This window comes from Telopea speciosissima, chromosome 7 (genome assembly GCF_018873765.1).
Source record: "Telopea speciosissima isolate NSW1024214 ecotype Mountain lineage chromosome 7, Tspe_v1, whole genome shotgun sequence".
NCBI classification, from domain to species: domain Eukaryota; kingdom Viridiplantae; phylum Streptophyta; class Magnoliopsida; order Proteales; family Proteaceae; genus Telopea; species Telopea speciosissima.
Window position 1 is genome coordinate 53,753,539 of NC_057922.1, and position 13,266 is coordinate 53,766,804.

General features: G+C 42.3%; 1 protein-coding gene across 2 annotated transcripts in view; it reads left to right on the forward strand.

Annotated features, from left to right (window-relative positions):
- The window catches only part of LOC122667893 (serine/threonine-protein phosphatase 4 regulatory subunit 3-like), a 62,473-nt gene extending 50,155 nt beyond the window's left edge, over nt 1-12,318 (forward strand). For both annotated transcript variants that reach the window (XM_043864367.1, XM_043864368.1), the window contains exons 21-25: nt 10,645-10,776; nt 10,864-10,971; nt 11,053-11,162; nt 11,254-11,355; nt 11,436-12,318. In XM_043864367.1, coding sequence (XP_043720302.1) covers nt 10,645-10,776; nt 10,864-10,971; nt 11,053-11,162; nt 11,254-11,355; nt 11,436-11,934 — 951 coding nt within the window. In that variant the 3' untranslated portion in view covers nt 11,935-12,318. The remainder of the gene's footprint in view (nt 1-10,644; nt 10,777-10,863; nt 10,972-11,052; nt 11,163-11,253; nt 11,356-11,435) is intronic.
- Nucleotides 12,319-13,266: the final 948 nt, after the last annotated feature.

The window sequence follows — 13,266 nt, forward strand, 5'->3', positions numbered from 1 at the left end:
AATTACTTGACTGAACTAAAGTAGAAACATAATAGGTGCTTCACTCCTTCAAGTGGTCCCCACCATAAGTGAATATCGGCCGACCTTGAAGTCACAAAAAATATATCCATAACTTGACAATTATGCCCCCACAATTCTGGGTTTGAGAGACCCCGCAACTCCTAGCCCCATTGGGCTGGCCCAACTTAAAGTTGGTTGGCTCAATGGTGGGTTGGTCCACCAGTTGGTGAAGTGAACCAGCCCTTCTCCCATGAGTTCCATTAGAGTATTTCTTGCCAAACTGCTTGGCTTTTGCATCACACAACTACCAAAATCAATCAAAACCAAACATTTCTTACCATAGGCCGTACAATATGTATGGAATATTATTTCTAAGCCACTGGTCATCTTCCAAGTATTTAGGAGTGGTCAAAACTCGCCTAATGACAAGGATTTCTGCTTCACTATCGGGGTCACAACATTCTTGTGGAGTTTCATCCTCTTGGGCACTTTCCCAGAGAACCTCATCACCGTTATCCTCAATTACATTTATCTGGTTGTCTTTCTTTTTGGTAGGACAAGAAAAAGATAAAGGACCAACTTCTCCACATCGGTAACATATATTGGAATTTTATTCACTCTTATTTTTGTCTTGGGAAACAGTCTTAGTCTTTTCCCACCTTGTGGGTTTGAACCTCCCATGGTTTTCATAAAAATCTGTCTTTTGGAGCCCCACTAGAAACCTTGTCAAACCAGTGGCTTTGAAACTCCCATAGGTTTCATAAATATCTTTGTCTTTTGGAGCCCCACTAGAAACCTTGTCAAACCACATAAAGGAATTTCTTTTAAATTTTTCATATGCTTTGCTGGCCAATTGGTGAGCTTCTTCAAGGGTGTTCCAGTAGTGTAAAACAATCTCATCTTGAATAGAAAACTTTAAACCACTAACATATCTAACTACCAATTGATCATCATCTTCATGTAAATCAAGCCGGCATAAATATGTGAAAAATTGGTTGGTATGATTCACACTTTGGTCACTCGTTTGTCGGAGATGATGAAATTTCTTATATAATGTTTGAGAAAAATCAGGAGTGAAATTTTTTTTCATTTAATCTCTCTTTCATATCCGTCTAATTATTAATTAGACGAAGACTTCTCCTTTCTCGGCTTTGTTGAAATTGTCGCTCCCAAATCAAGGCTTGGCCCTTAAGTTTTGTGGCCATAAAATCTACCTTTTTCTCTTTTGAAATTATGTCTATTTAAAAAAGTTTCAATAGAGGCAATCCAATCAACATAGAGTTTGGGATCGAATTTACCGCCAAAGTCGTTCACATCTACCCGAATGCTTTAGTCGGATTTTTCCAAAGCTCGTGCCAATTGTTCAATCACCCAAAGAGTTTGTGGGTGCACTTGTTTAGATTGAACCGAAGTAGAACTTGAAGAAGCGTCACAATCGTCATTACGATTGTCTTCGGGGATACAGAAAGTTGGGTCCGTAGCCATTGTTGAAGCCGACGGAATACTTGTTGAAGCCATCGTAGGAAGCCATTGCAACACTTCTTGCATCATTTGTTGGATGTTGTCATTGTCTTGCCCCAATTGATTCACTTCATCTCGTATTGCAACTTGTAATACGATTGTAAGATTGTTTCCCCTTCCTCATGACATTGTGAAAAGTGAAAACGTACAAGCTCCAAGATTGGAGCCCACTTTGATACCAAGTTGATGCAGGCCAAGTTCAAAATGCAAAGAGATTTGAAATAGAAGGAGATAGGAAGTACTTAAATAATAAACAATAAGCATACAAGATCAAAAGGTATTAAGAGGACTCATTCGACTTTCAAGGGGCTCAATAGCTCTCTGATGCAGGTCTGAAGACTTATGTTCGAAAGAAGAAGAAGTCTAAGCTGTCCAAGTAGTTGTTAGTTCTTAGTAGTTAGTAAATTTCTTTGCTTAGTTTTATTTTTATGTAATAAATTGAACCGGTTTGAACCAGTGATTCAATTTTAGTGACCAGTGATTCAATTTTAGTGAATAAGCAGTTTTAGTTTATTTTTGGTTTAGTCGTCATGTGACACTTTTAAGTGATCACATGACTTTTAAGTCATCCACTCCTCTCCACGATTTTGTGGGAGGATGTGTTATGTAATTAGGATCAGCCAGGGGTTATTTCACTCTTAGGCTGAATGGGAGATAGGCCTATTGGCCCTTTAAATAAAGGAAATTCATGGGGGACTTCTCACCTCACAATTTGAAAATTTTATTCTCAAAGCTGCTGGTGTAACTTGTCTTCTCCAAGGAGATTTGTCTTGTGTTTGATCCGATTGACACCTTGCGGTGGGAAGCCTGGGTAGTTCGATTTGGTTACTTGTTTCCTCCATTGCTGTTTACTTTCTAGTTCTGATTTCAATCATTATTCTACTACAACAAAATTCTTTTCAAGACTGTTCTTCATCAATAAGTAAGTGTTAACATTCCCAAACCCTAGAGTCCCCCTTTCTTCCTTTTTTTCTCCAAGTTCTAAATTCACTACAGATCTAACCTACCATGGGAATCAGTCCATACTGTGATTGAGTGCTCCCCTGCCCCTTTGGGAAACTCGTTCCAAGTGAGGCAGTTCTACGCACTCAAACCCTAGGATCTCTTCTCATCTCTCTTCTGAGTCTTCTCTAACCCTAACCCGAGTTCCATCATACTTGCTGCCGATTCTGTCCAGCAACCTTAGACCTGGTATTTGTTAACATAACCTTCACTGGAAGAATTCCCTACACCATATAACCTTAACTATACCATCAAACCCTAACCCTAAATTTGACTTTTCCCATTAGTTTAATCCTAACCGAGTCACCCTTTTAAGAATAGATTTTGGTTCTGGCTTCTAGGTTGATTTTTTCAATCTAGGACTACATTACTCTCTAATGGATACAATGTTCATTCAAAACTGTTAGATATGGGCCAGAATACCGTGGGGGGTGCTGGACCTTTTTTCCTTTATTTATGTCTGCGTTTTGTATGTGGGTTTAGTCCCACATTGCTTGTACACATTATTTAATGATTCAACTATTGTTATAAATAAAGTGGCGCTTGGGGTGAAGAGATCATCCAAGCCTTTCCCTAAGTTCAAGTTTCTCTACATGGTATCAGAGCAAATTTCGAACTAGGGGCTGTTTTTCTTCTTTCGATTTCAGTATTCCTCCCTCACCTGATGGGAATCCTTTACAGGGGGAGACCATAGAAAATAGTGTTGTTAATGTTCCTATCCAGGGGGAGCTGACTCCTGTCCTGAGGACTATTGGTGAATTTCAGAAGAGAATCGACAACTCCAACATCATCACCTATACAAGGGGCAGATCCAACAGAGGGCAGCTGCAACCCACTATAGCACCAGTGCCCATCCAATTGCCGGCTCCAGACCCGGATCCTTCATCTCCTGGTAATCCCTCTCCTTCCGACCTACCTATTGCTCATCGCAAAGGTACTAGGACTTGCACTTTACATCCCATATCTCGCTTTGTTTCATATAGTTCTCTTTCTCCTTCTTTCTGTGCTTTTGTATCCTCTCTTTCTTCTTTCTCTATTCCTAAAAATTGGCAAGAAGCATATACAGATGGAAAGTGGACGGCTGCAATGTTGGAAGAAATGAGAGCATTACACAAAATTAACACATGGGATCTTATGGCACTTCCTCCAGGGAAAAAACCAGTGGGATGTAAATGGGTCTTCGTGGTAAAACAGAAGGTTGATGGTTCAGTGGATCGGTATAAGGCATGTCTGGTTGCAAAGGGGTTTACTCAAACTTATGGAGTTGATTACCAGGAGACCTTTGCACCAGTGGCAAAGCTCAACACTATCAGGGTGTTACTATCTTGTGCTGCAAATCTTGGGTGGGATCTTCAGTAGTTAGATGTAAAGAATGCCTTCCTCCATGGGGAGCTTGAGGAGGAGGTATATATGGACATTCCACCAGGCTTCTCTGATGACAGGACTAGGGGTAAAGTCTGTAAGTTGAAACGAGCTCTATATGGGTTGAAGCAATCACCTAGGGCCTGGTTCGGCAGATTTCATAAGGCTATGATTTCAGCAGGTTATAAGCAGAGCAATGCTGATCACACTTTGTTCATCAGACGAGTTGGTGACAAGGTTACTCTACTCATAGTCTATGTGGATGATATCGTGGTGACTGGTAATGATGATGTTGCTATCAGGGATTTGAAGCTTCTCCTTGGCCGTGAGTTTGAGGTCAAAGATCTAGGTTCTCTCAAATATTTTCTAGGGATAGAAGTTGCTCGCTCTTCAAAGGGTATCTTTCTTTCTCAAAGAAAATATGTCCTGGATCTATTGACTGAGACAGGGCTGCTAGGTTGTCATCCTTCGGGTACTGCTATGGAGGCCACTACAAAACTTAGGGAGAAAGAGGGAACCTGTTGACAAGGGTAGTTAACAGGGGTTATTGGGCAAACTAATCTATCTTTCTCACACCAGACCGGACATAGCAGTTGCTGTAAGTATGGTGAGCCAATTAATGCATGATCCCAATTCCTCTCATATGGATGCAGGCCGTCGTATTTTGAGGTATTTGAAGTCTGCTCTAGGAAAGGGAATTCTCTTATCTTCCAATGGTCACCTCAAGGTTGAAGCTTATACTAATGCCGATTGGGCTGGTTCTCCTGACAGAAAATCTATCTCTGGCTATTGTTCCTTTGTGGGTGGGAACCTTGTCACATGGCGTAGCAAAAAGCAGAATGTTGTGGCAAGGTCCAGTGCTGAAGCCGAGTTTCGTGCGATGGCCCAATACATTTGTGAACTTCTATGGCTTAGAGGATTATTATAGGATATTGGTGTTGCTGTCCATCTACCAATGATGCTTTATTGTGACAATAAAGCTGCCATTAGCATTGCTCATAACCCTGTCCAGCATGATCGCACTAAGCATGTGGAGGTTGACAGACATTTCATCAAGGAAAAGCTTGAAACTGGCCTCATTTGTGTTCCCTTTGTGAAGTCTACTGATCAGCTGGCGGATGTGTTCACTAAGGGGCTGAATAGCAAACTGTTTCATCCTATCTTAGTCTAGTTGGGCATGCATGATATATATGCTCCAACTTGAGGGGGAGTATTAGATTTGGGCCAGAATACCGTGGGGGTATTCTGGACCTTTTTTCCTTTATTTATGTCTGCGTTTTGTATATGGTTTTAGTCCCACATTGCTTGTACACATTATTTTATGATTCAACTATTGTTATAAATAAAGTGGGGCTTGGGGTGAAGAGACCATCCAACCCTTTCCCTAAGTTCAAGTTTCTCTACAAAAACTACCTTTTCAAAATAGACAACAAATATTTGAAGGAGAGGAAGAAAAAGATGTCTGTTTTTGGTATGGGGTTTAGGTGCGGCTGATCTTTCGTGATGCTGGTTATTATTGTCATATGATGATGGATTATCCTTTATTGCATCTTCTGCATTATTTGTTCACGTGTAGTGCTACACGTGAGGGGGAGATTGGAGTTATCATCTGATATTTGAAGAGTATTGTTATTATCTACCCGTTTCATCAGCATAGTGTCATTTTCTTATTTGTTCGTGTCATCTGCTTATCTGTTCGTGTCATCCGCTCTTATCATCAACAACAATTTTATCTAATACAGATTGTTACTTATGGTTCACAGCAACCTTATGATGTTACTTGTGGTTCATACAACCTTATGTTGTTACTTGTGGCTCACAACAATGTCTTCTTTGTGAAGATTATTACTTGCCTTCCTTGGGAAGGGCTTATGATGTTTTTTTTTTTGGTAAATGAATATATTACCGAACCCCAAGAGGGGGGGGGCCAGGGAAGAGAGAACCAATATATAAAGAAAAGAGAACGGGAAGGGGAAGGGGAAGGGGGGAGGGGGAGGAAGAGGAAGCGGCCAGCCAGCCTACGCAGAGGAGGGAGGCCGCAAGAGGGCAGTATCTAGGCCCCAAAAAGACAAAATGTGCCTGTTCCTAAGGTTGTCCTTGGAATGTCTCTGACGGATACATCTAAGCTTGGAAGATACATCTGAGGAGATGGCTTTCCAAATCACATCAAAGGATCTAGATTGGGAAGTCCATCTCCTGATATTTCTTTCCAACTAGATATGGTGAATAGCAGTGCCAAAAACTAACTTCCCAATAGTGTCACATATGGAGTTCCCCGGAAAAGACTTGAGCAACCATAACCATTCACGATCAAAACTCCAGGCCCTTCTGGTCCGCGGCCAAATGGATGACATGGCCTTATTCCAGATGGTGGAGGTGAAGGGACAGTCAAAGAAGAGGTGAGGGGTGTCTTCTCGGCCAATCCAGCAAAGGTTACAAGAGGGGGAGGCGGGGATGGTGCGGTGAATGAGGAAGGCTTGAGTAGGCAGGCAGAGTCTGAGGGCTCTCCAGATGGTAAGGCTATGGCGGGGGATGTGGCCTGTGAACCAGACTAGGTTGTGCCAGGGGACTGTAGGGCTAGTATCTCTGGAAAGGTTTCAAGCAGAGGAAGGGGTGAAAATACCATTGGGCGAGGGGAGCCAAATAACCCGGCCGCATGATGGGCAGTGGTGGACTGCAGGGGGGGAGAGTTGCCCAGATCTGGGAAATGATGGAGTGATTAAGAGAAGGGGGCGAAGACCAAGAGCCAGATGAGATGAGGGCAGAGACAGGGGCATCCTTTGGGAGCCCAGAAGAATAGATAGCTCTGGGGCCAAGGAGGTTATAGAGGATCCCAAGAGGGTGCCAGGGTTCGAGCCAAAGGGAGGTGGAGGTGCCATCAGCAATGGAGGAAGAGATTCCACGAAGGCAAGGGGGCGGAGGGAGAGGATCTTACGCCAAATCCAAGATGAGTCAGCTGGGATTTTGACGGTCCAAATGGAGTCCGATTTAAGGAGATGAGATTGGACCCAGGTAACCCAGATAGAATCATGGCGGGAAGAGATTTTCCAGAGGAGTTTGAGAATGTCTGCTGTGTTAGAGTCACTAATGCAACGGAGGCCCAGACCTCCCTCAGATTTAGGGAGACAAACAGACTTCTAGCTGGCAGGGTGGAGAAATCTGGTGGTGTCTTTCCCTTTCCAAAGGAAGGCACAAAGGAGGCATTCAATGGCCTTGATGGTGGAGTGAGGGATGCAGAAGATTCCGGTCTAGTATATGTAGGAGGCTTGAAGGACCGAGCGAATAAATTCAAGTCTTCCCGCATAGGAGAGAAGCTTGCCTTGCCAGAGCTGGAGGTGCTTACGGATGTTATCAAGCATAGGAGTGCAATGGTGGCTAGAGAGCCTGGCAGGAATCAGGGGGAGGCCAAGGTAGATGATAGGAAGGGTACCTATGGGGAAACCAGTGAGCTGATGCAGAGTTGCTTTGGCAGAGTCCGAGATGCCAGAGAGAAAGATTTTGGATTTGAGGAGATTGACACGGAGACCGGAGAGAGATTCAAAGAGGTGGAGAGAGTCCATAATGGCAGAGATAGAGGAGTAGGAGGCCTTAGAGAAGATCATCAGATCATCCGCAAAGGCCAGGTGAGAGAGATTGATGTGCTTGCATTTAGGAAGGGGAGAAATGAGATGGAGATCAGTTTTGGTTTAGAGGCTCCTAAAGAGGACTTCCAGGGCTAGGGAAAAGAGGAAAGGAGAGGGGGGGCAGCCTTGGTGAATGCCCACATTGGAGTGGAAATAACCTGATGGGGTGCGCCATTGACGAGCACAGAGAAGGAGGGGGAAGAGATGCAGGCATAGATCCAACAGACAAAAACAGGGGGGAAGCCCATGAGGGAGAGAGCATCACAAAGGAAATCCCAACGGATGGAGTCAAAGGCTTTGTGGAGATTGATTTTCAAGAGAGCCGCTGGAGGGTGAGATTTACGGTCAAATCCTCTCATGATCTCGGAGCAGAGGATAATATTGTCCGCAATGCTACGGCCGGAGATGAAGGCCGATTGGTTGGGGCTGACGAGGGAAGTAATGACAGCCTTTATCCGGTTGGCAAGAATCTTGGCAATGAACTTGTAGATGAGATTACAGAGGGAGATGGGCCGAAAGTCGGACAAAGAAGTGGCCCCCTCTCTTTTGGGGATGAGGCAAATGAAAGTCTGATTGATCCGAGGAATCTGACCCGGCTTGAAAAAGAAACTGCGAATGGCTTTGAACATCTCGCCTTTCAAAGAATCCCAACGGTTGAGGAAGAAGCCCATGCTGAAGCCATCAGGGCCAGGGGCTTTGTTAGCCTTATGGGAGAGGATAGCCAAAGAGATTTCCTCATCAGAGGGAATTGCAATGAGGGAGGCGGAGAGAGAAGGGGGGATGGGGGAAGAGGGGGGGAGGGGGGGAGCGAGGGATTAAAGAGAGAGGAGAAGAAGGAGGCGGTGGCGTCTTTAATAGCAATGGGGGAGGTGAGGGAGGTTCCATCAGCAATGAGGGAGAAGACATTGTTATGATGTTGCTGTTGGTGCAATGATATTTTGGTTTGCGGTTGGTATTTTATGCCGCTTATTTTGTTTGTTCGTCTCGATTTATTCGATGCAAGATTTTTCTACTGTTGGTGCTGATGATTGGTGTGCTTTAGTTGGTATTGCTACCAGAATGAAGTTTTCTCTAAGTTCTCTCTGTGCTCACTGGCTTCTAAAAAAAAGGGCGTCCCCAGTGCACGAGGCTCCCGCCATTGTGGGGTCTGGGGAGGGTCATAATGTATGCAGTCATAAATAATGTACGCTCACTGGCTTCTATCACTACTATATACGTTCAAGACTGGTTGTGCTGTTAATATCTATTTTTGTCGTTCCAAGCTGGAGCCTTTATGATATATTTATTTATTTATATCTTCAGCGTGAGGGGGAGTGTTTAAGTGTACTGTGAAGGGGAGTGTCTTCCTTGTTAAATCATGAGAGTTGTGTTGCCTTAGTGTTATGTATGTCTCAAATTCTTGGACCCGTTTCGAAGAATGACCCACTCCGACATTTTTGGTGGCGACCCGAATGGAACTTTTTCTGAGATCTGTGATGGTAGTAGAGGGTTTGGGTCGATAGGAATGGTGACAACTTATCTGGTTCGATCCGACCCGGATCCGATGGAGGAGTATTTATGTTCCTTACCCGCTTTATTGTAAAGAGAGAGTAAGATTTGGGGTTTTCGTTCTAGGGTTTTTGAGAGAGAGCAGCAACACCGATTTGGGTGTTCTTGAGAGTTCCATTGTAATTTTTCTCCGATTTGCATAGTGAATCATCTTCGTCTTCGCCCGTGGATGTAGCACACCATACTGGTGTGTGAACCACGTTATATCTCTGTGTTCTTTTGCTTTGTTCTTGTTTCTTTTCGTGATTTTGTTGGTGTTTGCTATAACACTTAGAGTCATGGTTCTAAATCTCGGTTGAAACTATATTTCGGTTCACACGAAACCAAGACAAAACCTTGAGTCGATACTGACTTGTACCTGCTTTCGACCTGGTTTCGACCAAAAATACCAAGTTTCAACCAAATTTGACCAGTTTTGACCGGCCTAGTTTCGGTAGTTTCAACTAGTTTGTACAGTACATGACATGTTGAGTTTTGCCCAGAAAATACCAGGTTTCAGTCTAAACCAGGGAAATCTCAGTTTTGGCCAGGGTCGAAACCAACATTTAGAACCTTGCTTAGAGTCGGAGTAGGCTTTTGTTTAGTTAGGTTAGTCATTGTTGGTCTTTGTTATTTCATCTTTCATTTGTCATTTTCTCATCTCATTTCCCATCCTTCTTTCCCCGTCTCTTCATCCCTCTTTCTTTGTTTAGAGCTCAGTTTTCCCTACTTTCTTTTGTTTGGATCCATGTAGCCGACCCCATTGAGTTGGGATAAGGCTGTGTTTGTTGTTGTTGTGGTTGTATTTGACTCTAAGTAGGAGTCTTAGTTTAATATAAGTAGCGTGCCTAGGCCACTATAGGTTAATTCTGAATCCTATCGTGGCTTTAGGATAATCTCCCCTTCTCTCTTGGTTCTCTTCTTCTTCATAGAATCTGGTGAATCTGACTTTGCTACAAGTGGAATGCAGGTTGGATGGTTTTGCTCAGAAAGATCGGTCATGTGATATTGTTGGGTTGTATATCATAGAAAGACACTGTTACCATGACAAGGTTAATAACTTTAATGGATAACTAATTGCCCAGTTGCATAATTGACTGCTTGCACTGAATCATGGATGCAAGAATGTATGAAAAAAGAAGACTCGTTAGTGACATTTTCTGTGTTAATGCATAATGATCTGACCTTCCATCTCTGGCTCGAGACTTCCAACTGTGAAATACTTTGGTTTTTCTCTTCCCTCCTTTTTCCTTCGGGGAGGGAAGGGAAGGGGGAGAGTCTAGAAGAGGCTGTTTTCAGTTGATTCAGTTGATGTGGTAATATAACGAACAAGCCATTTATAATCCATTGTTGGAATGATCTAGAGAATCTCTAATAAACGATCTAGATCAGTTTTGGTCCAGGAAGGTCCGTCCTTCAATATTGATCTCTAGATCCTAGTTATCATATGTGTTCATTTCTTTCAAAAGTAAATCTATGTGCATTTATTAATGTGATGGCAGAAGGCCAATGTAGCTCTCTTTGTACCATTTTGTTTTTTCAGTCAGCATTTATAATTAAAATTGTGTTTAAGGGTATGTAATCACATTGTGAGCTCACTGATTTGCAGGATGATCATTTGCTGCGTCACATTGTCAAGAACAACCTTCTAAAACCAATTGTTGAGGCATTTGTTGCCAATGGCAATCGTTATAATCTGCTGAACTCTGCAATTCTAGAATTTTTTGAGTACATCCGGAAGGTGCTAATCTCTGTTATACCTCCCTTCTCCTGAGTTATGAGTATATGTGCAAGCTTTCCATTCTCAGCTTTATTTCCTCCTCTGCAGGAAAACCTTAAAACCTTAATTACATATGTAGTAAATTGTTTCTGGAATCAGTTGGTCAAATTTGAGCATTTAGCATCCATTCAAGCGCTGAAAGTTAAATATGAGCAGGTGGGTCTCTCTCTCTCTCTTTATGGTTTTGGGAAAGGGCCATTTGACAATAAGTTTTATTTCTGATGTTTCTTGCATCAGTCCTTAGAAGCCTGTGAAACAAGAAGCTCTGTTAATGATGGGGATCCAAGAAAGCGAGTGGATGAACGGGCCGTTGAAAAAGAGGAGGAAGACTACTTCAATGAAGACAGGTCTATACTTAGTTGTGGGATTTCTGAGAATGCAGTGGTTCTTAATTTGAATTTTATGGTTCCTGAATTGTTTGGTAATTTATATGATCAGTGATGAAGAAGATACTGCATCTGCACGCACTTCACATACTCGTGACCAACGAAGTCAAACTGTCTTATCGAATGGTTCCAGCATCAGCGACACATCATTAAGGTGATATTTCATTTAAATCAGAGTACCTGAAATCATCCTAATGACATTGTGTACAAATATCTTATTTCTTAATTATGTAGACCCAGATCTGGTGGGCTGGTTGACTATGAAGACGATGACGATGATGAAGACTACAATCCACCACTTAAACCAGAGACCTCTGGAGAGGACAACAGGACAGAAGACCCCCCACTTGAGCTAAAACGTAAGCCACCTTCTAAAGAAGAGGAGCTTGAGCTAACTAAGAAGCAGAGGGTTGATAAAAACTCAAAAGATGGAGCTGTATCTGCCATGACCTCAACACCTAGCCATGCAGCATCTCCGAGCAAGAAAGTGACCAGCACCATGCATATTATTACTCACACCCCAGATGGTAAAACTAGTTCAGATCAGGAGAACCATGGTGAGAAAGAACCTGCAGCTCCAAGAAGCTGTTCCAATTGTGTGCCCAATGCCTCAGGCACCAGACAGTCAAGTGGAGATGACTGCCCATTGATAGCACCCAATGGTAACAACTCATCGGAGATGGCTGTAAATGGCACTAACGTAACTGGTTCAGAACCGTATTCAGTACGATGACTTATATGGTCCACTAATTATTTTATTTTCTTTCCAAGCCAACGAAGTGAAAAATGGCAATCAGGGAGTTGGGTTGGTTCCATCTCTTCCAAAATGAACAGAACAATTTTGAAGAAGAAGTTTGCCAACAGGGGTGGCTTGAGTGAGTTTCTGATTCTCCATTGGCAGAGGAAGAGAGACAATATACTGCCAGTAAGAGCGGCGAAGCCTAAAGTCTGGTGATGAGGTCTGGTCTTCCCCTTGTTTGCTTTGCCTTTGGAGGCTGGGAAAACATTGTTGTTGCTTTGTATAACATTCATCAGCCGTTAATAGTTCTTTTCCCATCTGTTTCTTTGCTTATCTTTATCAATTTCTATCTTAGTTGCTTATAGAAGGGCTCCAATATTTGCGGTCGCCCCTCATGTATTTCCCCTTTTTTTTTTCAATTTTGTGGGTATGCTGGGAATTACTTGGGTTGGGGTAATTTTTTTCTTTTCTTCCCTTTTATGTTTCAGGGAGTTTTTTTTTTTTTTTTTTTTTAGGTTTTGGGGGGGGGGGGGGGGGGGGTTGGTGGGGGAGAGTTGATTTCAGTAAGAATAATTTATGAGGATCAAATCTCCTCTGGAAAATCAGTGTAATATCAACTTAGACCATAGTGCTATTGTACATTAGATTTTGGTTGATGGGATATTAAGATGCATCTGTTACAAAAACTTTGTATCATGTGCAATTGTAATTAACTAAGCTCTGGTTTGTTTCATCTCCAATCATGTTCTACATTTTGTTTTGTAGGGTGAAAACAAATGAGATGGTATAGGTTTCGTACTCAGGAATGAGCAATGATTCAAAGATTGGAATCGAATTGGTTGATCCATGTATGGATTCTACGGTTAGGGCAGATTATTAGCTTTTGAATGGATTCTAGTAGTTTTCGGAAACTGATTTTTCAAATATGGATTTTCTAAATGGAAGAACACATCAAATAACGGTTTTCGACTATACATTTACATCCTTAGTAAAGATTGGACAGTAGATTTGTGGGTTTGGAGAGAGCAGTGTTGCAGTCTAAATTTGTGTGTTTAGTGGTGGAGAATTGAAGAAAACAAAATTTTGAGAAGACGAGAAGGTGCTCTTCAGTCCAGTTCCCACTTTCCCTCCCCTAGGGTTGATAAAATTACATGGATGCCTTCAAGAATAAAAAAATTTCAATATATTATTGTTTAGGTTTTTTTTTTAATATATTGTGAATTTGATGAAGATGTTTTAGTATTATAAATATTTTTATAAAAATATTATTACGGGTAGTGGTGTTTCCAGTGACAAACGAGTGAGTGATGCGTAAGAACCTGCCCT